Below are 23,383 nucleotides of genomic sequence, written 5' to 3' on the forward strand. Positions count from 1 at the left end.
TATTTGTTTCAGTTACTTTGGTAAATGTCTACAGTATTTAATATACTTTGAATGAATCAACCATGAATTAGTTGATACAGATACTGTGACTCAGCAAAATTAAGTAATTTGTTCAAGGCTAACCGTCTTGTTAGTAGTGAAATTTGAATTCACATCCAGGTCAAGTTGATTCCGAAATTCATATGTTTTAGTATTAGTCATTCATGCTACTGATACTTGTTGAGTACCTACTGTGTGTCAGGTACTATATTATTTCTGATTGAAAATCAGTTAAGTCCTTGCCCTTATGATGCTTACTGTCTTATGACAAGACTGCCATTAAACAAATAAATATAATAATAAATGTGTCATTACATCATGATAATACTGTGAAGGGGAAGGGCAAGGAACGAAAAGTATTAAAACATGAGGAACTTAGCTCAGATATTTTTTAGGAGTGATATTAGAGGTAAAGATATAAGATTGATGGGAGTTAGAAAGGCTATTTTTGGCAGTGAGAAAAGGATGTCCCAGGATCTTGAATTGGAAAAGACCTAAAGATTCCTGGAGCTGAAACAAGGCCAGAGTGATTGGAATGTAGTAACCAAACTATGGGTATGAACTGAAGAGAGACGGGGCTAGGTTATCTAGGGCTTTGTAGGCTATGCTAGTTTAATTGGCAATTGCCTTAATTTTTCCTCTTTAGAAAAGGGCTGTTTAAAATGTAAACAATTTGGGGATCCCTGGGTGGTTCAGCGGCTTGGCGCCTACCTTTGGCCCAGGGCGCAATCCTGGAGTCCTGGGATCGATTCCTGCGTTCGGCTCCCGGCGTGGAGCCTGCTTCTTCTCCCTCCTCCTGTGTCTCTGCCTCTCTCTCTCTCTCTTTCTTTCTATGTCTATCATGAATGAATGAATGAATGAATGAGTAAATAAATAATCTTTAAAAAATGTAAACAATTTATAAAATCTACCTACTTCCATGAATTACTTGATGGATGTAGCTGATATCTCTTTATCCCAATGCAAGGTGTAGTCATTCCTAGAAATCTAGCATTACCTATCTGTCTGCTCTAGAATCTGTGGCGTTTCAGGTTTTTTTGATAAAAAGAAAATGTGTACCAAATGGTTAGTAGGTTTCATTAGTTAAAATAATAATAGAAGAATAATGCATTTTTTTTAAATAATGCATTTTTTTAAAAAAGATTTTTAGTTATTCATGAGACACACACACTCAGAGGCAGAGACATAGGCAGAGGGAGAAGCAGGCCTCCTGTGGGGAACCTGATGTGGGACTCGATCCCAGGACCCCAGGATCACGACCTGAACCAAAGGCAGACTTTCTACCACTGAGCCACCCAGGTGCCCCAAAGAATAATGCATTTAGAATATCATGTAGAAAACAACACACTTAAAAAAGTTTCTTAACTTAGGACATGCAGTAGATCAAACATGACATGCTCTTCTTAATTTCAGCTATTTCTGATGAACCTTGAAAATACTATCTTATAGCATTTCCTTCAAATTTCTAATACTAAATAATATGTTTATATCTTTCTCAGTCTGAGGGAAAAGGTCACGCCAATGCTGGAGATGCAATATATGAGGTAGTAAGTCTTCAGCGACAATCTGAGAAGGAGGAACCAGTCACTCCCACTAGTGGAGGGGGTCCAATGTCACCACAGGAGGATGAAGCAGAAGAGGGTAAGAAGTGGTACTTACTCAGTTCTCTCTCTCTATAGAGCTGCTTTACTTAGAACCCTCAAAGGGGGTGTGTGTATTTTTGTCTGTGTGCATGTATGTCTGTGAGGGGTGTGAGAGAAGAATGATAATTATTCCTAATCTCTCTTACTCTTAGGCTAAATTTTGCTAGATGCAGAAGAGATTTTGGTCCATTGGTTCCTTGGTTATATAGGCTCCAGTGCCACTTATACATTTGTTTAAATTTAACAGCCTCACTTTGCTATTTTACTTCCTGTTTTATTTCAAATATCTTTGAGGTGTTTAATGAAAAGTTTCACCTTCTCTCAAGTGGTTTTAGAATTTTAGTGATAGATCATGCCCCACGTGTCTGCCTTCAGCTCAGGGTGTGATCCCGGAGTCCCAGGATGAAGTCCCACATTGGGCTACCTGCATGGAGCCTGCTTTTCCCTCTCTCTGTGTCTCTGCCTCTCTCTCTCTGTGTCTTGCATGAATAGATAAACAAAATCTTAAAAAAAAAAAAAAGATCATGCCCCACTACTCATTTGATACTATTTAGTTCTGACTTGTTTTTTCTTGTTGTTTTATCATTTTACTACTCAGTTTTTTGAAATAGCGTGATATGTACTCTGTTTACTACATGGATGCCACTGAGAGCTGCTAACCAGCCTCACAAGAGTCACACTTCATTTGGCTCTGTGCTTGGTACTCTTCTTATAGAAGCTAGAACTAAATGGCAGATCTTTGCTTGAAGCCCTTAAATTATCTGCTTATAGGGTATGGCTAATTAAAAATAAATTTCTGAATATATGTCATCTTTGAAAAAAGCATCTTTCTATGAAACCATTCCTTTATTTGGTTGCCATGCAGATAATGGTTATTTTTGGCTAATATTTATTGAGTGTTTATTACATGCTAGGTATGTAAGTGTTTAATACAAAGTTGTGAAGGTATAGTTTTTGTACAATAGAATGCTTTATTTATTTATTTATTTATTTATTTATTTATTTATTTATTTATGAAGATTTTATTTTTAAGTAACTTCTGTACCCAACATGAGGCTTGAACTGGCTACTTCCAAGTTGAGTCCCATGTTCTATTGACTGAAGCAGCCAGGTGCCCAATGTACCCATTTTAATTGTATAGTTCATTTAATTTTGGCAAATGGATACATCTGTATAACCACCACCAGTGCCATAATATAAAATCTATCCCTTACCCGCCACCCCCACCCCAAATTTCCCTTATGCCCCTTCGCAAGAGTCATCCTTTCTTCTTACCTGTGATCTTTGGTAACCACTGATCTGTTTTCTGTCACCATATTTTGCCTTTTCTACAACTTCATATAAAAGGAATCATATAGTACAAGTCTTTTGTATATAGCATCTTTCATGTAGCAAATCTTTTGAGATTTATCTATGTTGTATCAGTAGCTGGTTCCTTTTGTTGCTGGGTATTAATTTACTGTAACGATATGCCACAATTCGTTTATCTCATCACCAGTTAATGGATGTTTGAGCTGTTTGTAGCTATTGGCTATTAGGAATAAAGCTGCTAAAAAAAAAAAAAAAAGGAATAAAGCTGCTGTGGATATTTGAGTACAAGTCTTTGTTGAATATCCGCTTTCATTTTTCTTGGGTAAATCACCTAGGAATGGACTGGCTCGATCTTCTGGTAAGGGCATATTTAACTTTATAAGAAACCATTAAGCTAGTTTTTCAAAGTAGTTGCATTGTTTTTCCATCCTTATCAGTAGCATATGAGTTAGTTGCTCCATATCCTTAACCACATTTGGTATTGTCAGTTCTTAAAATTTTAGCTAGTCTAGTGGGTGTATAGTGTATCTTGTGATATTAATTTGAATTTCCTTAATGACTCATCATGTTCAACTTTTCATATGGTATTTGCCATTTGTATATCTTCTTGGTCAACAGTCTATTCAGTTCTGTTGCCCATTTTTATTTTTATTTTTATTTTTTTGTTTTTTTTTTGTTTTTTTTTTTTGTTGCCCATTTTTAAATTGGGTTGTTTTCTGATTGATTTTTTCAGATTTCATCTCCCTGTATATATAGATAGATAAAAACCCATTATTAGATATGTTTTGCAAATATTTTGTTCCATTCTGTAGTTTGCCTTTTTATTTTTTGAACAATGTCTTTTGGAGAGCAAAAGTTTAAGTCTTCCAAAGTCTTATTTGTCAGGTTTTTTCCTTAATGATTTGTCTGTGATCCATTAAAAAAATTTTTTGGGGGGCCTTAAAAACAAAACAAAACAAAACAAAAAACCCTGTATTATCTCTTATGGTTTCTGAAGGTTAGGAATTAGGGAGTAGTTTGTGTGGGCAGTTCTGGCTAAGAATGTCTTATGAAGAATCAGGTGTTGTCTGGGTATGTACTCATCTTCACTTCACAGAGTGGACCTGAAAGGGGCCCATTCACATAATTACCAAAATGATGCTGTTGGTTGGCAAACAACTTTGTTTCCTCTCCACGTAGGCCATAGGGGCTGCTTGGGTGTCATTGGGGAGAATGGCTAACTGCCTCCAGACAGCAATCCAGGAGACCAAGGTAGAAACTGTAGTGCCTTTTATGTCCTAGCTTTGGAGTCATGCAACATCACTTCCTAGTATTCTCTTGATTACAGAGTTCAGCCCTTACTTTTATTGTGTGATTCTACTATATTCTCTATAACACTCCCAGAAACACTGTTGTAGTCATCTCCTTCCCAGCCAACACAAAGAGGAAAAGACCAGAGATCACATGCAGGATGATTTTGGGCCATACTTAGAGGCACATTCTTTTCTGGTAAACAAAAACCACAACACTGGTTTGGGAATGTAATTGAGCTATGTGCTCAGGAAGAAAAACCAGGTGTGACAAGTATCTACCAGAAAGTAATTTGAACATGAGATTTCAGGTAATGTCTTACAAAAATGCCATTCTCTTTAGAAATGAAAAATATGTGGAACTAGGATTGGGAGAAAACAAAAATAATAGAATGACAGGTGCTACTGAACAGGAATACCTTATATAATTTAGTAAATAAAAATTCCTTCTATCCACTAACTTAAAAGAAGGTTAACTCACATGGATTAAGTATCTGCTTTGTGGCACGTAATGAATTAGATATTTAATAGATCTATTTTATTTAAATAAATATCTATTAGATATAGATCTAATTTATATTTTACATTAGTCCTGAGAAATAAGTAGTATCATCTTTTTAGAATATATGAGGAAATAGACTAAAAAATTTTAGGTAAATCATTTGCGGTCAGAGGGCTAATAATAATATAGAGAATCCAAACCTATGTTAGTCTCACCCTAAAGCCAGTGAATTTTCATGACCTATAAAATCAAGATATTCTTCTTTAAACCACTGAATTGATGTAACTCTACTCTCAATTGCTTAAAAGGTAGTATTTTTAATATTACAGACAGGATATTTTAGATCTTTACATATTTCAGGTCATATTCTAGATCTAACATCAAATACCTTGGGTAGAAGACTATAATGCAACATAATATTAAAATATAACATGAGACTCTTATCTTCCAAACAGCACTGTTTTATGTGAAAGCATTTTTGAAGAGTGATTTCAGCATATAATTCAACTAGTGCATTAAAAAAGACCTTTAGATATAAAATATTTCAATTATATCAGCCTGAAGCCAAACATCCTTCTTTAAAGGACATATTGTAGAAAAACCTGTTGGAAGCCAAAATATTCTCTTCAACAGAAGTCTTTCAGATACACAAGCACACCTTTAATTTATTTTCCACGTATTTTGTCTGACATATTATTCGATGTTATTCAGAGCTTGGAAAGGTATTTTTTGGTTTAGTGGTAATTATTTCAGGGGTGAGGAGATTTGATTTTTTTTTTTTTTACGTTTATTGAAGTATAACATACAGTGTTTTATTAGTTTCAGGTGTACAATATAATGATTCAACATTTCTATACATTTTCATTGTACACCATGATTAGGGTAGTCAGCATCTATCACCAAATAATGCTATTACCATCTTACCGATATTCCCTAACTGACTGAACCACCCAGGTGCCCCTGTTTGCTCTATTTAAGAGTCTTTTTTCCTTTGTCTCTTTTTTTGTTTGCTCATTTGTTTTGTATTTTAGGTTCCACATGTAAGTGAAATCATATGGTATTTGTTTTTCTTGGTCTGACTTTTTTCACTTACCATTATACCTTCTAGGTCCATCCATGTTGTTGCAAATCATCAGGGAAATGCAAATCAAAACCACAATGAGGTACCGTTGTCAGAATGGCTAGAATCAAACCATAAGAAATAACAAGTGTTGGTTAGGATGTGGAGAAAAGGGAACCTTTGTGCAGTGCTGGTGGGAATGCAAACTGGTGCAGCCATTGTGGAAAATAGTATGGCAGTTCCTCAAAAAATTAAAAATAGAATTACCATACGATCCAGGAACTCCGTTATTGTGTATTTGCCTAAAGGAAATAAAAGCACTAATTTGAATAGACATAATGCACCCCTATGTTTATTGCAGCATTACTTTATAAAAGCCAAGCGATGGAACAGCCCAAGTGTCCATGGATAGATGAATGGATGATGAAGAGCTAGTATGTATGTATAGTGGAATATTATCCATAAAAATATGACATCAGACTTCATTTTTCATGTCATTTTCACAGAGTTCTTTTGACACAATTGTGTCCAAATGGCTACTTCAAAATATAAGAAATAGAGGTAGAAGAGATAGATTTGAGAATATTCTGGAGGTAAAATCAAGAGGTTTATAAATTAATTGTATGTCATGAGCAGCGTAAGAGAAGAATAAGAATCATATTTCAGGTTTCTAGGTTAGGTAGCTGGATGATCTTGGTACCAACAAATGAGAAAAGACGAGAAAGAGTGGGTTTTGGAGTAAGGGTAAGATTTATTCTGTTTCATTGATGAGTTTGAATTTGCTGAACATTTAAGTGGGACTATTTTTCAGTTATTAGAAGTAATCTTTAATTGTGAGAGAAGTTTAAAGCTGGACATAAAGGTTTGAGAGACATTGGCATGAGGTAATGAGAATGGCTGAAATTTCCTTGGGGGAAAATGTGGGAGATGCAGGTTAAAAGTAGAAATTAATTGATCACTGACATTTGGAGGGTAGATGAAGGAAGAGAAAGCCCAGCTAGAGGATTGCAGAAAAATGATTAGAACAGTGTGAGGAGAACTAAGTGTAGTAACAGACTCAGGAGTGGAGATGTACAAGGTAGGGGTGATGTGCAGCATGGCTCAGGATGAAAGGACCAAAAACTGTTAATTGGTTTTGGTGAATTTTAGAAGTCACTGAGGGTGATTTTACTGAAGTTGGGAAAGAAAGCCTGTTATAGTGGATTGAGGAGGAGAGAAGAGTGTTCTTAACCTTTCAAAAAAGGTACTGAGAAGAAGAAAGATTAGATTAAAAACATTGGGTTATATTAGGCCAAGAAAGGGGTAAGAAATTTGAGTTCATCTGTAGTTGGAAAGGGAGAGCTAAAATAGTATTTAGCCACTGAATGTGTAACATGCTTCTGTGTCTTTGCAAATGCTATAGTAAACTGAGTAACTGTTTGGAGGCTTTTTCTACTTAAGTCCACCTGAGTAAGCCTTCAACAAAGGCATATTAACCATCAAAAGAAAATAGTAATTTTAGCATACTGGCAGTTTCTATACTTAGAGATGTTTTAAAATATTTCCTATTTTAAACATTTTTTTAGTAGGTTGCTCAGGCAAGTTACATTTAAAAAGTATTCAATGTGGGATGGCTGAGTGAGGAGCTTGGCAAATCCACTTACCGAAAAGCAATGATAAAAGTCAATAAAATTGTCAAAAATCAGTTCAGGATTTGGGAAAGTGACACAAAATATTGAGAAGCATTTATTCAAGAAAAACCACTGAGCTCAGGTAAGAACAGTCTGTATTTTAGTCCTTGAGGATGCTTCCATTCTGCTCATTCCCACCAGTGGCTTATTGTCATGGTGGGTTTATGAAGGTGGAAAGCTGTGAAAACTAGGAACTTTGCAAAAACAGATCCATAAATACTATGAACGAATTGGTGGTTGCCAGAGGGGCGAGAGGTAGGGAATAGGCAACATGGGTGAAAGGGAGTGGAAGAGACAGGCTTCCAGCTGTGGAATAAATAAGTTATGGGAGTGAAAGTTACAGCATGAGGGGGGCACCTGGGTTGCTCAGTGGTTGAACATCTGCCTTGGCTCAGGTTGTGATCCTGGGTTCCTGGGATTGAGTCCTGCATCATATTCCCCATAGGGAGCCAGCTTTCCCTCTGCCTATCTCTGTGTCTCTCATGAATGAATATATATATATTCATTCATGAGAGACACACACACACATATATATATACACACATACAAAATATATATTTTTTTCTTTTTTTTTTATTAAAGAAAGTTATAGCATGAGGAGTGGAGTCAGTGGTACTGTGGTAGCATTGTCTGGTGATAGACCATAGTTGGACTTGTGGCGAGTGCTCCATAGCATATAAAGTTGTCCAATCACTGTCTTGTACACCTGAAACTAATGTAATATTGTGTGTCAGCTATACTTCAGTCAGTGACAGAATAATAGCTTTGTTTTAGCTGCTGGAAGGGGTTTACTTGATTTGGAGCAAATGTAGAAATCCCATATTTCTGGAATGTTGTTGGAAATAGTGATTTTTGTGGCAAAAGGATGGGGAGGCCTTTTTTGTAAATAGCATGTGGTTGTAGTTCTGGTTGGGGAAAGCCACAGATTGGCCAGAATTTAAACAAAATTTAAGGAATAGGTGGGTCTTCATAAGACTGTACATATCACTGGTGGTCTGGAAGACTGTGTATGTGTGCAAAGCTGTGCACATACTCAGGAGAGACTAGAGAGAGCCCTACCTAGTCACATGTCTATGCTGGACCTGAGGCCTTGCATGTGTGTGACTGAGTCATGTTTTTTTTTTTTTTTTTTTTTTTTTTCTGAGTCATGTTTCCAAAGATCTGTCTCCAAAATGGTTTTGCTTTTTTTTTTTCCAATGGTTTTGCTTTTTTTTTTTCTATTCAATGGAGAGCAGCTGTATTCCAAGTGGAGTGAATAGCTAACGACTGATTCTCCAACCAAGCCTTTAGTCTTCTGCTCTCAGCAAGTGTCCACTCCTGGGCTCCAAATCTCAGAAGCCAGAATCTGACCTCTCTCTGACTTTATCATTTCTTGTACTGGATTATTGTCATTGCTCCTCCCTCCTACACTGTTGTCCCTACCTACCCTGGACCGTGTCCCACATACCAGCCATACACATCCTTTTAAAATTTGTCAGATGATTTACTTCTTTCCTTAAAATCTTCTATTGGCTTTTCATTTCACTCAGCCGAAAGTTCTGTTTAGCAAGAATTACAAAGTTGAATGTACTCTGGCTCCCTGATTTTTATCTTTCTGGCCTTATTTCTTACCACTCCCTCCCTCACAGATGCCACACTTATCCTTTTGCTATTCTTCGGACACACCAGGTGAATGCTTGCCTTGGGCTGTAGCGCTTGTAGTTGCCGCTGGCTGGGACTCTTTTTCTTAGATGCCACATGGTTCCCTCCTTTCCCTCATCCTAATTTTTCTTCAGATGCCACCTTCTCATTGAAATCTTGCCTGCTCAGTAAATAGGGTGAATAATAATAAATGAATGAACTAATAATTTAAAAATAAATGTATTAATTATAATACATAAAATAAATGTTTTTCCTTTTTTAATGCTTCAGAATGATTCAGTACTGAGAAGAATAGAAAAACAGAGGCAACACTTTTGGGTTGCATTTGAAAATATGAAAAACATACATAAAATTTTCAATTTCTCATCCTTATGTATATGGTCTAAAGAAGAACAAGTCATCAGATTTCTTTTTCTCTAAAAATTTTTTCACTTCTGTCCTTAATTTTTCACTATTTGAGATGTCACCTCGTCTTTTGAAATTCTATTAGCCGTAACTTATATTTAAAAAGCTACAAAAGTCACAGAGTAGGAAGTAATACTTTTTTTTAAGTAGATCAAGCATTTCATACATTTTCAGTATGCTTTATTATTAGTTCTGTAATTGACATTTCTGTCAACGCAAATATCAAAAGTTAGAGCTGGAGGTGGCATAGAAATGTTTTCCTGCTGGGGGGGAATTGGAGTATTCTTTTATTTAATTATTTTCAATAATTTGCCTGTCAAAGCAAAAGTGGAAGTTCAAGTCACTCTAAATTGTCTTACCTTAACCTGTAATTTAACTAAAAAGAGATTCAGACTTCAAAGGACTAAAATTGCTCTTAATTTCCTGAGAAAGATCTAAAGTAAAATGATTTAGGATATCTTTGCATATTTTTCAACTGCTGTTCAGAAAATGAAGTGTGTTAAAGGGTATTAATTTGAATGCAGAGAAATCTTAGCAGAAAGTTAAATCCATCAATGCAACGTTGAAGGGATTATTTATTTTTTATTTTTTGAAGGGATTATTTAAAAATTACCTTATCACCTTTACATACTCCTATATATTCTGAATTTCTCCTGCCTTTGAAACTTGAGGTGCCCTTGGTATTGCTTCATCTGTATTTGAAATTGGCATTCTGTTTGTTAACCTGAATGAAATTTGTATTTAGTTATTTAAAACATGGATAGTAAGTTACACGAAGGCAAGAGATGGCAAATACAATATGATTTCCTTTAAGACACATGCCCAAGTAATTGTAAAAGACCAGAGTTACAGGAATATTAGGTAAGCTTTATTCCTGGTTGTACTTTTTATGTTCAGTTTAATTGGTGGTATTTGTATTTGTATTGGTTAAAGTGCTATCTAAAAAATAATTTCCCCATGATTTAAGTGATTGTCAGCTTGTTTAACACTACTCCTAACTTATTATAACTAAAGAGCAAAATAGTCTCAAACTCAGTCTGAGGCTTATTTTCTCCTAATTTCTTAATTCATAGTCTAATTAGATAAAAGGCATTACAATGACCTTTTAATATAAAAACTGGTTTGCAGATGAAAATTCTTTATATTCAAATGAAAAGAATATGGGGATTAGAAAAGAAATTAGGGATGGAGATCTTTTTTTTTGTTTTTGTTTTTTTTTTATTTTTTTAAATTTTTTTGAAGATCTTGTTAAAGTCTTGTTTCTTAAGTCTGGGAGGGGGCCTGATCTGCATTTCTAAAAAAAAAATGTCTCCTGCCAGATACCACACTACACTTTCAGTAGCAAGGATTTAATTTGCCTGCTTATATTAATTCATTTAATCCTCATATCATCCCAGAAAGGTCCACATTATTACTATATCCGTCTTGCAGATGAGCATAATATGTTCCAATAAAACCATCTTAGTACATTAGATACTATTTCTTTAGCAATCAGATACTTTATTTATAAAATTTGTGTGTGTGTGTGTGTGTGTGTGTGTGAGAGAGAGAGAGAGAAGAGAGGGAAGAGGGGGAGAGAGGGAGGACAGGACTTTATAATTTTTTATTCTTGGATTTTAAATTATCTTTTTCAACAAAATGATTAAAAACATATTTAATAAGGGAAGGTATTTAAGAGAAAGTGAAGGAAGAGTGTATTAGTTTTCTATTGCTCCATAACAAGTTACCAAACAAGTAGCATCTTAAGACAACACACGTTTGTTGTCTCACATTTTCCCTGGATCAAGAGTCTGGGCATGGCTTAGCTGGGTTCTCCACTCAGGGCCTCAAGAGGCTGCAGTCCAGAATTTCTGTTAGGGCTTCAGTCTCATCTGAGGCTTGGGGTTCTCTTCAAAACTCATGTGATTGTCAGCTGAATTAATTTTCTTGCAGCTGTAGAACTCATGGGGGATGCTTCTTCAAGGCTGACAGGAGAATCAACTCTAAGGGAAGTCCAAGCCCTTGTTTAAGCATTTACCTAATTAGGTCAGGCCCACCTTGATAGTCTTACTTTGATTAATTCCAAGTCAAATTGGTTGGGAACCTTGTATTTGCCGAATCCCTTCACCTTCACCTATAGAACAACCTAGTCATAGCCATCATATGTACACACATACACACACACACACACACACACACACACACACATATTCTGCCTACACTCAAGGGTGGGGGTTTTGCAGGGTGCATACCTCGGGAGGCAAGAATCTTGGTGCCTGTCTTAGAACTGCCTATCATAGAGAACTGTTTACTGAAAATAAAGGAAACCTGTCATTTTTTAAGCATATGTTAAGTAACAGCCACTTTTGCATATACGTTATCTCACTTGTTACCATAATGACTCAAGATAGGTACTATTACTTCTCTCATTTTATAAGTTTACATCTCATTTGTCCTATTGGATTAGGCCATAGGATATAAATATATACAGTTTTAGCTAAGCAGAATATGATCTAAAGCTCTTCCAAAGAGTACATGATGAGTTGCCAAATGAGTAATAAGCACATTGATTGGTGTAGGTTTCGGTGTCTTTTCTCAAGCCATTTCCATTACTTGTGAAACCCTCATCATCTCTGACCATTGAAGGCAGGGTTCAGCTATCAGTTTAAATACCATTTTTTTTTTTTTGGCATTTAGCTCCAATCAGAAATGATCTGTTATTCCTTGAATATAGAATTCCACTACAATTTTGCATATCTATTTTCAATAACATTTGTAATATTCTTTTTTTTCATTTATGATATTCTATGTTAAACTACAGTTATATGTGTCTTCTCTTCCTTACTTGACTGTAAATGCCTTCTGTGACAAGCTTGGATATTTATTCGTACTTGTATCTGTCCTCTGCTGGGCCTATCAAAGATTTCAATACAGTGGGTTACCAGTAAATGGTAGCTTTACTTCACTTTCAAATGATTCAGTCAAAGAAAATTTGAGTGAGTAATGGGATTTGGAAGAGTAGAAAGAAGGAAGCATAGCAATTTAACAGGAAGTATAGTTGCAAGCAGAATCTGCAATGTGCCTGTGAGACTGTGAGAATGAGGTTGGAGAGACAGGTGAATAGGCTTTGGAGGGTCTCACTGAAAACATTGTACAGCATGGACTTTAACTGTATGAAGCCATGCGAACCATTGAGGGATTTTGAGCCAGAGCATGGCATGAGCAGAGATTTGAGTTAGGAAGATTAAATAGGTAGTAAACTGTGTGAAATGCAGGTAGCAGCAGTGAAGAACCTGTGATAATATGTCTAATTTGAGGAGATAAAGCCTGAACAAGGGTGCCGATCCTGGAAATAGAAAATGACTGTGATAATTGAAAGGAAGGGAGATGAATCAGGCCTGTTTTTAATTGCCATATTCACAAGCTCATTGCTGGGTTAGATTGCACTGGAAGAACGCATATTTGTATATTAATTTCATTCATTTCAGAAATATTTGTGTACATACATATTTTTAGCAATATGATTGGTTCCTTGAGGGACTTAAAGTTCCTTTAAGGTTACTTATGTTTTAAGTGGGAATAAGCATTTTAAATCATTGCAGGGATTAAGTAATACTGTGAAACCTCACAGTGTGCGTTGCATTTGACCCAAATGTAATCAAGTGCCAAATGTGTGGCTTAGGTTCTAAGTGTTGTGAGATTAATTAAGATTGTCATTTGGGCTCTTGGTGTTTTCCCCTACAAATAACTATTGGTGTTTCAAAAAACAATTGCAATCTAACCTTTGGTAGTTTGGGTATGATTTGGTCCCATATCAACTGAACTTAAGCATTTAGTATTGATTTCCTCCTCTGTGATTTGTATTTCATTTAAAAACCTAAAATAAAAACAACAACAACAAAAAAACCCCTAAAATATAGGAGCGCCTGGGTGGCTCAGAGGCTGAGTGTCTCCTTTGGCTTGGGTCGTAATCCTGGGATCCTGGGATCAAGTCCCACATCGGGCTCTCCACAGGGAGTCTGCTTCTCTGTCTGCTTTTGTCTCTGCTTCTTTCTGTGTATCTCTCATGAATAAATAAATAAATCTTAAAATACTCAATGTTAAAAAAAGCCAAGTGGTGTTTAATTCATGATTGCAGTCTTTTGAGTCTAATCTTACTTATTCCACCTCAACCATACAGTAATTTTTATGTTTTAAAGTACAGCACCTGGGCAGCCCCGGTGGCACAGCGGTTTAGCGCCGCCTGCAGCCCAGGGTGTGATCCTGGAGACCTTGGATCGAGTCCCACATCAGGCTCTCTGTATGATGCCTGCTTCTCCCTCTGCCTGTGTCTCTGCCTCTCTCTCTCTCTGTCTCTATGAATAAATACAAAATCTAAAAAAAAAAAAAAGTACAGCACCTCTAAAGAATAAAAATCTAGCATTCATTTTTAAAAATTAATTCAGTTTATTTATTTTTTAATAATAAATAGCATTCAATAGAAAGTGAACTATACTCTCACATTTCTAGGTTGGTTGTCTTATACTAAGGAAAAAAATTCTCATGCCATATCAAAGAGTAATTAATCTTTCAGTTTGACAAAAATACATTTTATTTTATTTTATTTTATTTTATTTTATTTTATTTTATTTTATTTTATTTTATTTTATTTTATTTTATTTTATTTTATTTTATTTTATTTTATTTTATTTTATTTTATTTTATTTTATTTTATTTTATTTTATTTTATTTTATTTTATTTTATTTTATTTTATTTTATTTTATTTTATTTTATTTTATTTTATTTTATTTTATTTTATTTTAAATGTTTTATTTTTTTATTTTTTTATTTATGATAGTCACACAGAGAGACAGGCAGAGACACAGGCAGAGGGAGAAGCAGGCTCCATGCACCGGGAGCCCGACGTGGGATTCGATCCCGGGTCTCCAGGATCGCGCCCTGGGCCAAAGGCAGGCGCCAAACCGCTGCGCCACCCAGGGATCCCAAAAATACATTTTAATCATTACCTGCAGCAGTGTTTTTGTGCCTGGAAAGTTTATTGTCTTGTCCTTAACTGGAATCTAGTATTTTTTTTTTAAGTGGTATGATTCTTGCATTTGGCAAATTGAAATATGATTCTAACATATTTAATGTGTATGGGACTATTTCTATTTAAATTGTATAGTACATACTCTAGTCTTGTATATTTATAGTAAATATATCTTCACTTTTCATAAAGTGGATTGTTTTCTTAAAAATGTATTGGGGAAAAAAACAAAAAAAATAAAAATGTATTGGGCATTTGAAAAAAAATCATCTTTAATGTTTTGAAGCAAATAGAAATAAGTGGTTGCTCTTCAAGGGTCCTGGGTTTGATGAACTATGTCCTAATAGCCAAATCCGGCCCACAGTCTGTTTTTGTAATGGCTTCTGAGCTAAGAATGGTTTTCATATTTTTAAAGTGTTGTAATAACAACAAGCCCTCCCCAACCCTAGCCCCCCAACAAAAATAAAGGAAGAAGAGGAAAGAGAAAAACATGAGATAGAGTTGAAAATATTTACTCTTTGGACCTTACAGAAAAGATCAGAGTTGGCCAACTCTGACATTCACAGCACACTAATATGTATGTTTTATGTAATTCTTAAAATTCTATAAAGTGTAGTTATTATTATGATTTCTTTGTGTACATAACTGGGCCATAGTTTAGTTAAAGTTACTTTTTGTTAGTTGCATTCGTTACATAATAAATGCCCTTCCTATTAATGCTCTAAAGTAAACTGTTCTTCTAAAACTTTTTACCATGAGTAGTATGTTATAATAAAGTTTTCATATATTTCTAATGAGAAGTATGTAAGAAATGAAATTAAAGTTTTTTTTGCATTTTGAAATGATCTTAAGTGGAGCAACTCAAAATTCATAATTTGAATTTGTTAGTAATAGAAAATATATTCGAAAAGAAATATGTGAAGTGCCAAAAAAAAAGAAAGAAAACTTTTAGAGTTACTGTTTAATCATATAGGTGTGATGGAAAGCACCTATCTTTTTCATTTGATTATTTAAATGTGCCTTAACAATTTGTTAGTATTTAAGCTACAACTTAATATAACTCTTGGTTGTTTTGGCAGGTCCCACATATGTATTTACTTCAAACTATCATAAATGGATAATCTAATAGAAAAAGTACATCTTAATATCATAAAAATATTTTCTATATTATATAAGCTCTTTTTCAAGGAAGATTTATCTTAAGCATTAATATAGTACAGACTCTTTGGTTAGAAAAATCAGTCTTAAAGACAATATTATGCAGGAGATTTTTAAAATATAAATATATTACATGAAGTTTGAGTTTTAACTTATAGTAAGGATAAGATTATGAATATAGTAAGTGTGAGTTGTGAATTTTTGTATAGCATGCTTTTATTTTTTTTTTAATTTTTTTATTTTTTTGTATAGCATGCTTTTAGAAAAGAGTTTTAAGTGTGTATTTTTAAATGCCCCTATTTGGTTATTAAACTTTTATGGGTTTGGGTTTTCTTGGGGTTTTGGGGGGGGAGAGGAGGGTTTTTTTTTTTTTTTTTCCTTTCATGCTGGAGTCAATTTTGGTTCATTTAGTAGTACTTTGTAGGTATACTATTTACATTAACTGGAACATTACTAATGTAAGAATATAGTATCAAGAATTAAGTGATCATGTCTCTTTTTCTATATATTTTCTTTTTAAAAATAATCATTTCAAAAGTTAGAAAATCAGTTTGAAAAATAGCACTCCTATAATAAGTTATCCGTAGTTCTTCCTTAATTTACTATTTTTATGTTATGCCAAAATGCATGTGGCATAACATGCATTCTGTCTTTCATCATTTTTCTAATATTGGTGTGATAAAAGTTTCACATTTCCCAATCCCCCAATTCTCCTGAATGCCGGTTAATGTGATACTTCTTTGCCTGGGTTCATGTCTCAAACTTGAAAGATGAAGATTCAGATTATTATATAATTTATCATAGAGACATTGTCAAAATACTGCCTTTGTAATTTTCCTGTGAACACTTTCTGTAAACATAGAATAGGATGAAGATTGGATAGGAAAGGCTATTAGAAGATAAGAGGGAGATTGAATTCAATACAATTTTATTATGCAAAATTGTTGGATATAGCACCAAGGCTAGTGCTACACCAAGTTTGGATGAAAATTTGAGCACTTCCATTTATTACTCAGAGTTTCCATTACATACAAAGGTAAGTTTTCATTTGAAATCCCTAAAGTTTAACTGAGATAGGATTTTGCCCTTCTTTGCCCTTGAAACCCCTTTCTCATACTTAATGTAATTCATAGAATAATGGGGAATTCAGGGAAAATCTTTGGTAGCTAAAGTTCTAAGTTAATATAGGATTTCGTTCTTGATACTTCTTTAAGCAAAGTAATTACGTCATGACCTGAGGATTTTAGATTTTGTTTTGTTTTAAAGATTTTATTTATTTGAGAGAAAGAGAGATAGCGAGGAGAGAGCACGAGCAGAGGGGAGAGGGAGAAGCAGACCTGAGCCGAAGGTAGACGCTTAACCAACTGAGCCACTCAAGTGCCCCAGTTTCGTTTTAATGAAATATGTTTCAGATGTCCAAAGATCTCACATATTTACATGCAAAGCAATTATATTCTAAATAAAGTTATACACTGGTACTTTTCTGGAAATTGAAAGGACTAATTTAATCCTATAAATGTCTTTACTGATAGTAGGGCTGATCTTTAAATGATAGATAAGTGAACTTTGTACTTGAAGGGTCACTGCAACTAGCTAAATGCCACACAGTTTTTATAGAAATTTAATTTGATTTTTATTTATCTTTCTACAAGATTTTTGTGTATAATTATATTTTCCTAAGTGACTTAGTAAAGCTTGTGTTTGAAAAGTTTGTCTAGATCCAGTATGCTAAGGGAAAGATAAGAATATTTATTCACAATAGCTGCAGCTTAATATGATAATAGTATTTTAAATGGTAGCCTAATAAAGAAAGGAGAGTAGTTAGAAACTGTCTAGAGCTCTTAAAATATTGTTGACAAATGATGATTTAATGATGATTTAAATGTAAAAAGAAAACCCTAATTGGATTTTCTGAGATAAACTCTCTAGCAAATGTTGATATTTGTCTTTTCAATTTTACTGATTATATGAATCAACTAAAATGGTTTTTGACTGGTTTTTGAAAATGATTTATTTAGTCAAGTTTTTAAAATATTTAAATTTAACAGAAGTACTGGAAAATTGTGTAAAGCCAGTTACCAATTTATGATTTGGGAAGATAAGCAACTTTGTATTAGAGAACAGACACAAAAATACATGGAGTTTCTTTTTCTTTATTATTAAAAAATTGAAATAAATATAAAAATGTACCTTGACTGTCTGCCAATTCTAATTCTCAGGAGAAGTCATTTAATGGTTTAGATATCATTTTCCAAAAGGAATATTTTGTATATCCTGTTTGGCAATTTGCTTTTCTCATTAAACTATCTATTTGAACACTACGTTAAACTAGTTCTTGCACTTCTTAATTGCAGAGTATTCTGTGGCATGGATACAGCATTATTTACTTTTACAGTTCTCTTTTGAATGTTCTGAAAGCAATTTCTATTTTTCGTTTTTGCTATTACAGATATTGTAATACTTGTATATACTTCTTGTATATACTTGTATATACTTGATATACTTCTAAAGCACAAATGCAGATTTCTAGGTATTACTGTGGTATGCACAAACTGGTTTTTGATAGGTGGTGCTAAATTATTCTCTAGAAAGACTGCAAATTTATATGCCTTACAGCAGTGTATCTGAGCACCCTTTCCTTTATACCTTCTCTCAAAGGAGATATTATCAGTGTTTTATTTATTTATTTATTTATTTATTTATTTATTTATTTATTTATTATATATTTATTCATGAGAGACACAGAGAGATTGGCAGAGACATAGGCAGGGGGAGAAGCAGGCTTCCTGTAGGGAGCCCGATGTGGGACTAGATCCTGGATCCCGTGAGCTGAAGGCAGACGCTTAACCTCTAAGCCACCAGGCATCCCTTATCAGTCTTTTAATGTTTGCTGTTTCCATGATATGATAATAGTAATAATAAGAGTTAAGTTTTTTAAACATTTATATATGCCTGAGACTATATAGTATATATATAGTCTATATAGTCTATATATGAGATAATAGTATCAGCATTTTTGGGATGTTCTCTATATTATGAATTGAGCCTTCTCTAGTCTCTGCACTTTTATTCCCGTAAGTAAATAATAGATGATCTGTAGTTATGCAAAGCCTACTTCAGAGTCTTTGTGTCTAGACCTGTGTGTCTACTGAATTCACTTTTGCTGCCAATTTAATGATTAGGATTTAGACTAAAATACTGTAATGACCACCTATCTGAGTGTGATCATCTACATACCCTGGTGATGTTGATACAGCTGCATGTTTTCAATGAATCTTTGAATTAGAAGTGATCCTAGGGTCATCTGCCTGCCCTCTCCTGAAGTAGAATTCCCTTAATACTTGGCAAGTAAACTGGTTTCTGTGAGAACAGATTGGGTCACTGATTCACAGGCAGTTAATTCCATTTTCCATTGAATAATAATGGATGATATGTATGAAAAACTATGTAAATTATATATTTAATTTGCACACCAGCTCCAGAGGGTAGTATTTTATCCATTCTTTTGGTATAGAAAAATTGAAGATAGAGAGGTTAAGCAGTTTGCCCAAGGTCACACAGTTTGTGAATATTTTTCGTGCTAAAATCTTTTCTTTTTCAGGCTAAGGCCTTGCTTCCGTCTCCCTTGTCCTCTCAGGCACTGCCCTGCCCCCCATTATAGGTTGGGGTAGAATATGACAGACTCCTATTGCTTATCAGCCTTGTACTGGGGTTTGGGTTGAAGCCAGAAAGCTGATAGCAGCTGTGACTCCCAAGTGCATGTGTGTAAGCAGGGCGTGAGGAGATAGGTGTCTGCGGAACAGACCTGAGGAGGAAGGTGCTAATTGTTAGGTTCTCTTTATTCAATCCATTACAATCAGGACAATTTTAACAACCTCAGTTCATTAAATATTTAAATTTTGGAGACTTGCAACAAGTTAGGCATTATATATTTGGCCAGAGAATGTACTCAATAAATGTTATTTGAATTTAATTATACTGAACAATCTCATTTGTAGTTCTGGAAACTGAGATCCTGAGACAATGTGTCAGTGTCAGGACCAGAATCTAGGCTCCTGATTACTTTATAATTGCAGCCTGTGAGTAATTAACTCCTTTAGCTGAAGCAAGACTGAGAGCTTATTAACTATTTGTGGAAAAATTATGGAACTAATTCATATGCCATTCCTGTAGCAGTAGTTAGTAAGGAGAGGGCTTAATTTTTCAGTTGGAGAAATTATGGCTCTTGTCACACCAGGGGGATGTGGTGTTCTAATGATTTGAATATGGCATTGGGAGCTGAATGACTCAGATCTTTTATAACTGCAGGAAGAAGGCTGAGCTTTCTGAAAACTTAGTACTGAAAATATCACACTGACTTTAATTTTGGGGCTGGAGTAAATATTTATATGATATGTGTCAGCAGAAGGGCTATACAATATTGTATATTTCCATGATACTATAAATGGAGACCGGCAAATTAGTTAATAAAAATTCTAAGTGGTACCCATTTGAGCATATTAAAATATTTTGAGGGGGTATTTTATTTTTATTTTCATTTTATTTTTCTGAAACAGAGTACATGTGGTGATGGGAGGGGTAAAAGAGAGAGAGAGAGAGAGAATCTTAAGGGGATTCCATGTCCAGCATGGGGCCAGATTTCGGCTCCATCTCATGACTCTGAGATCATAACCTGAGCCAAAATCAGGATCAGGAGTTGAATGCTTAGCTGACTGAGCCACCCAGCTGCCCCTTGAGGAGTATTTTAAAAATACAGAAAGTTTGTTTTTAAAAAAAATCCAGAAATTTGGCTTTAGAAAATTAGAGCTTTAATTTGTCCTTTGTCTTTGTACCTAAACCGCAAATAAATTTTATGTCGGAGAAATACAGGTTTTAGATTTACCACTCTCTTCAGAATTACCTGGCTTTTGTAATCACCTCCATCCCCATAACCATTATTACTGTAGTGCTGATTTTCTTAGACTTGCCTCTACCATTCCCCAGCTTTGCCTGTCCTACTTACCCTCCCTTTCCAGATTCCTTTCTTCTATCCTTCCTACAATTATTTATTTATTTAGGTTTTATTTATTTATTCATGAGAGACACAGAGAGGTAGGGACATAGGCAGAGGGAGAAGCAGGCTCCCTTTGGGGAGCCCAATGTGGGATTTGATCCCATGACCCTGGGATTATGACCTGAGCCAAAGGCAGATCAAGGCAGATCAGCCACCCAGTGCCCCCTTACAATTATATTTAAAGCCTGTTATGTACAAGGCACTATTCTAAATGCTTAGGACAAGTAAATATCTTCAAGGAGTTTGCAGTGTAGAGGTAGAAGGAGGTATGTGTAAAATAAATGCAAGATAGAGGAACAAAGATGTGGAATAGTAGGAGGACCCTAGGCTTGCCTTGTCCCTCAAACAGAGCTATATAAATATCAAATCATTGTAAATACCCAAGAAATCATTCTGAGGACTCACAGGACAAACTACACAACTAGAGAGAGAAGAGGCCACATGATGGAAGGTAGGAGGTGTGGAGATGTGATTTGGGGAAGAAAAGGATCATGGGTGCTGTGGAGGGGAGGAAGCCCTAGTAACAGAGAGAGGCAAGAGAGAGAGAAGAGAGAAAGAGAGAGAGGAGCACACGGGATACCACAAGGAAAACACTTCCCAAAGCCATTGACTGGGAGAAGGAGAGGGCTGACTTTTCTGAGATTTTACAACTAGTGGGGCTCAAAAGCTGAAGTTTTAGAGGTCAGTGGCATGCCTGGTATGGAGCCCTCAGAGTGTTTCAGTGCTCCTGTGGAGGAGGGCAGAGAGCCTGGAAGGAGATGGTGCAATCCTGGGACACATTGGGAGAGATGGTTCCCCCTTCTTGGAGTGCAGCTGCGATAGGTGGCATTGCCTCTCCAGAAATAAAAGAGCTGGGTGCCATTACCCTCCTTGTCCCTTAGCATAGGTGCAGAGATAGCTGCCTAGATCAGATAACCTCAACACTGTCTTTTTGCTGCCCTTTAATGCAAACCACGATACTGTGCTTTGGTGCAACTGCCCTTTTGGGACAAATCTGTACTAGTCCCAGCATGGCAAGCCCCTCCCCAGAAGACCAGCATGGGTCTGCTCCATGGGTCCCTAAAGTTTGGAGTTTTAAAACTCAGCTGGCTTGCCTGGGATAGAACACAGGTACTCTGTGCTGCTGGGGGTGGGAGGCAGATGGCCCTGGATACAAGGTGAAGGCAGGGACGTGAGGGACACCAGGGACACATGAGTGGAGATTGTTCACTCTTCTGGGAAGGTTTCCTGGACAGCAGTGAGGGTATTCTTCCCTCTCTGGAGATAAGGGATGGGGCTATTTCTCTCCCCCACCTCTCAGCATATAATAACTTAAGTGAGCAGCACAGTGTCAACACTGGCAGCCTCAACTGCTCGCACCAACCCCACTCCACTGCACTCTGCACACTTGCCTGAGAACTAGGGCAGTGGATCCCTCTCCTAGAAGATCTGCACAAACCCCTCGTACATCTGCTGACCATAGACTTCTGAAAAGCATCAGCTCCAGTGGAAATAGCATCAGGTCCCTTTTAACAAGCAGAATAGAGCACACTTAGTTGAAACTTGCCATATTCTGACCAAAATCCAGACACTCCCCACTTTAGGCAAGGAGAAAGTCTGCAGAAGAGTGACCTGAGGGAAAGAGCAGCCAACACATAGCAGCAGAGTGCACATAGCGTACACCAGAGACACTTTGTGAACTGCCAGGCCCCTGGATTCCACTCTTCTTTATAAAGCCATTACTCTCAGGAGCAGGAAACATAAGCAGCTTTCCTAACACATAGAAGAAGACAGAGCTCTAAACAAAATGCTAAGATGGAGGAATTCATCCCAAAATAAAGAACAGGGAAATGTTACACCCGTGGATCTAATCAAAACAAATATAAGTAATATGCCTGATCTAGAATTTAGAGCAGCAATTCTAAGAATACCAGCTGGGCTTGAGAAGAGCATAGATGACACCAGAGAGTTCCTTATCACAGAGATGAAAGACCTAAAAACTAGTCAGACCAAAATGAGGATTGTGATAATTGAGATTTGAAACTGACAGGATGTTAATGACCACAAGGATGGAAGAAGTAGAGGAATAAATAAGTGATAGAGAAAATAAAATTATGGAAAATAAGCTGAAAAGAAGAGGGAAAGAAAAATAGATTATTAATATAGACTTAGGGAACTCAGTAACTCCATAAAGCATAATAACATTTGTTTCATAGCAGTGCCAGAAGAAGAAGAGCGGGAAAAGGGGGCAGAAGGTTCATTTGAGGAAATTATAGCTGAAAATTTCCCTAGCCTATGGAAGGAAACAGACATCCAAATCCAGGAGGCACAGAGAACTTCCATTAAAATAAAAAACAGCAAGCCATCATCAAGACATATTGTAGTTAAACTAGCAAAATATAGAGAAAAAGAAAAAAAAAATCCTAAAAGTAGCAAGACAAAAGAAGTCCCTAACTTACAAGGGAAAACAAATAAGCAGCAGAGCTTTCCACAGAAACTTGGCAGGCCAGAAGAATGTGGCATGATATACTCCACATGTTGAATGGGAAGAATATGCAGCCAAGAATACTGTATCCAGCAGAGTTGTCATTCAGAATAGGAGAAAGTGTTTCCCAGACAAAACTAAA

At 35.7% G+C, this 23,383-nt stretch overlaps 1 protein-coding gene across 6 annotated transcripts in view; it reads left to right on the top strand.

The window, feature by feature from the left end:
• Positions 1-23,383, top strand: part of RABGAP1L (RAB GTPase activating protein 1 like) — a 737,000-nt gene that overhangs the window by 159,421 nt on the left and 554,196 nt on the right. For all 6 annotated transcript variants that reach the window (XM_041753512.1, XM_041753528.1, XM_041753506.1 and 3 more), the window contains one exon: positions 1,539-1,680. In XM_041753512.1, coding sequence (XP_041609446.1) covers positions 1,539-1,680 — 142 coding nt within the window. The remainder of the gene's footprint in view (positions 1-1,538; positions 1,681-23,383) is intronic.

This window comes from Vulpes lagopus, chromosome 1 (assembly GCF_018345385.1).
Source record: "Vulpes lagopus strain Blue_001 chromosome 1, ASM1834538v1, whole genome shotgun sequence".
Lineage (NCBI taxonomy): Eukaryota > Metazoa > Chordata > Mammalia > Carnivora > Canidae > Vulpes > Vulpes lagopus.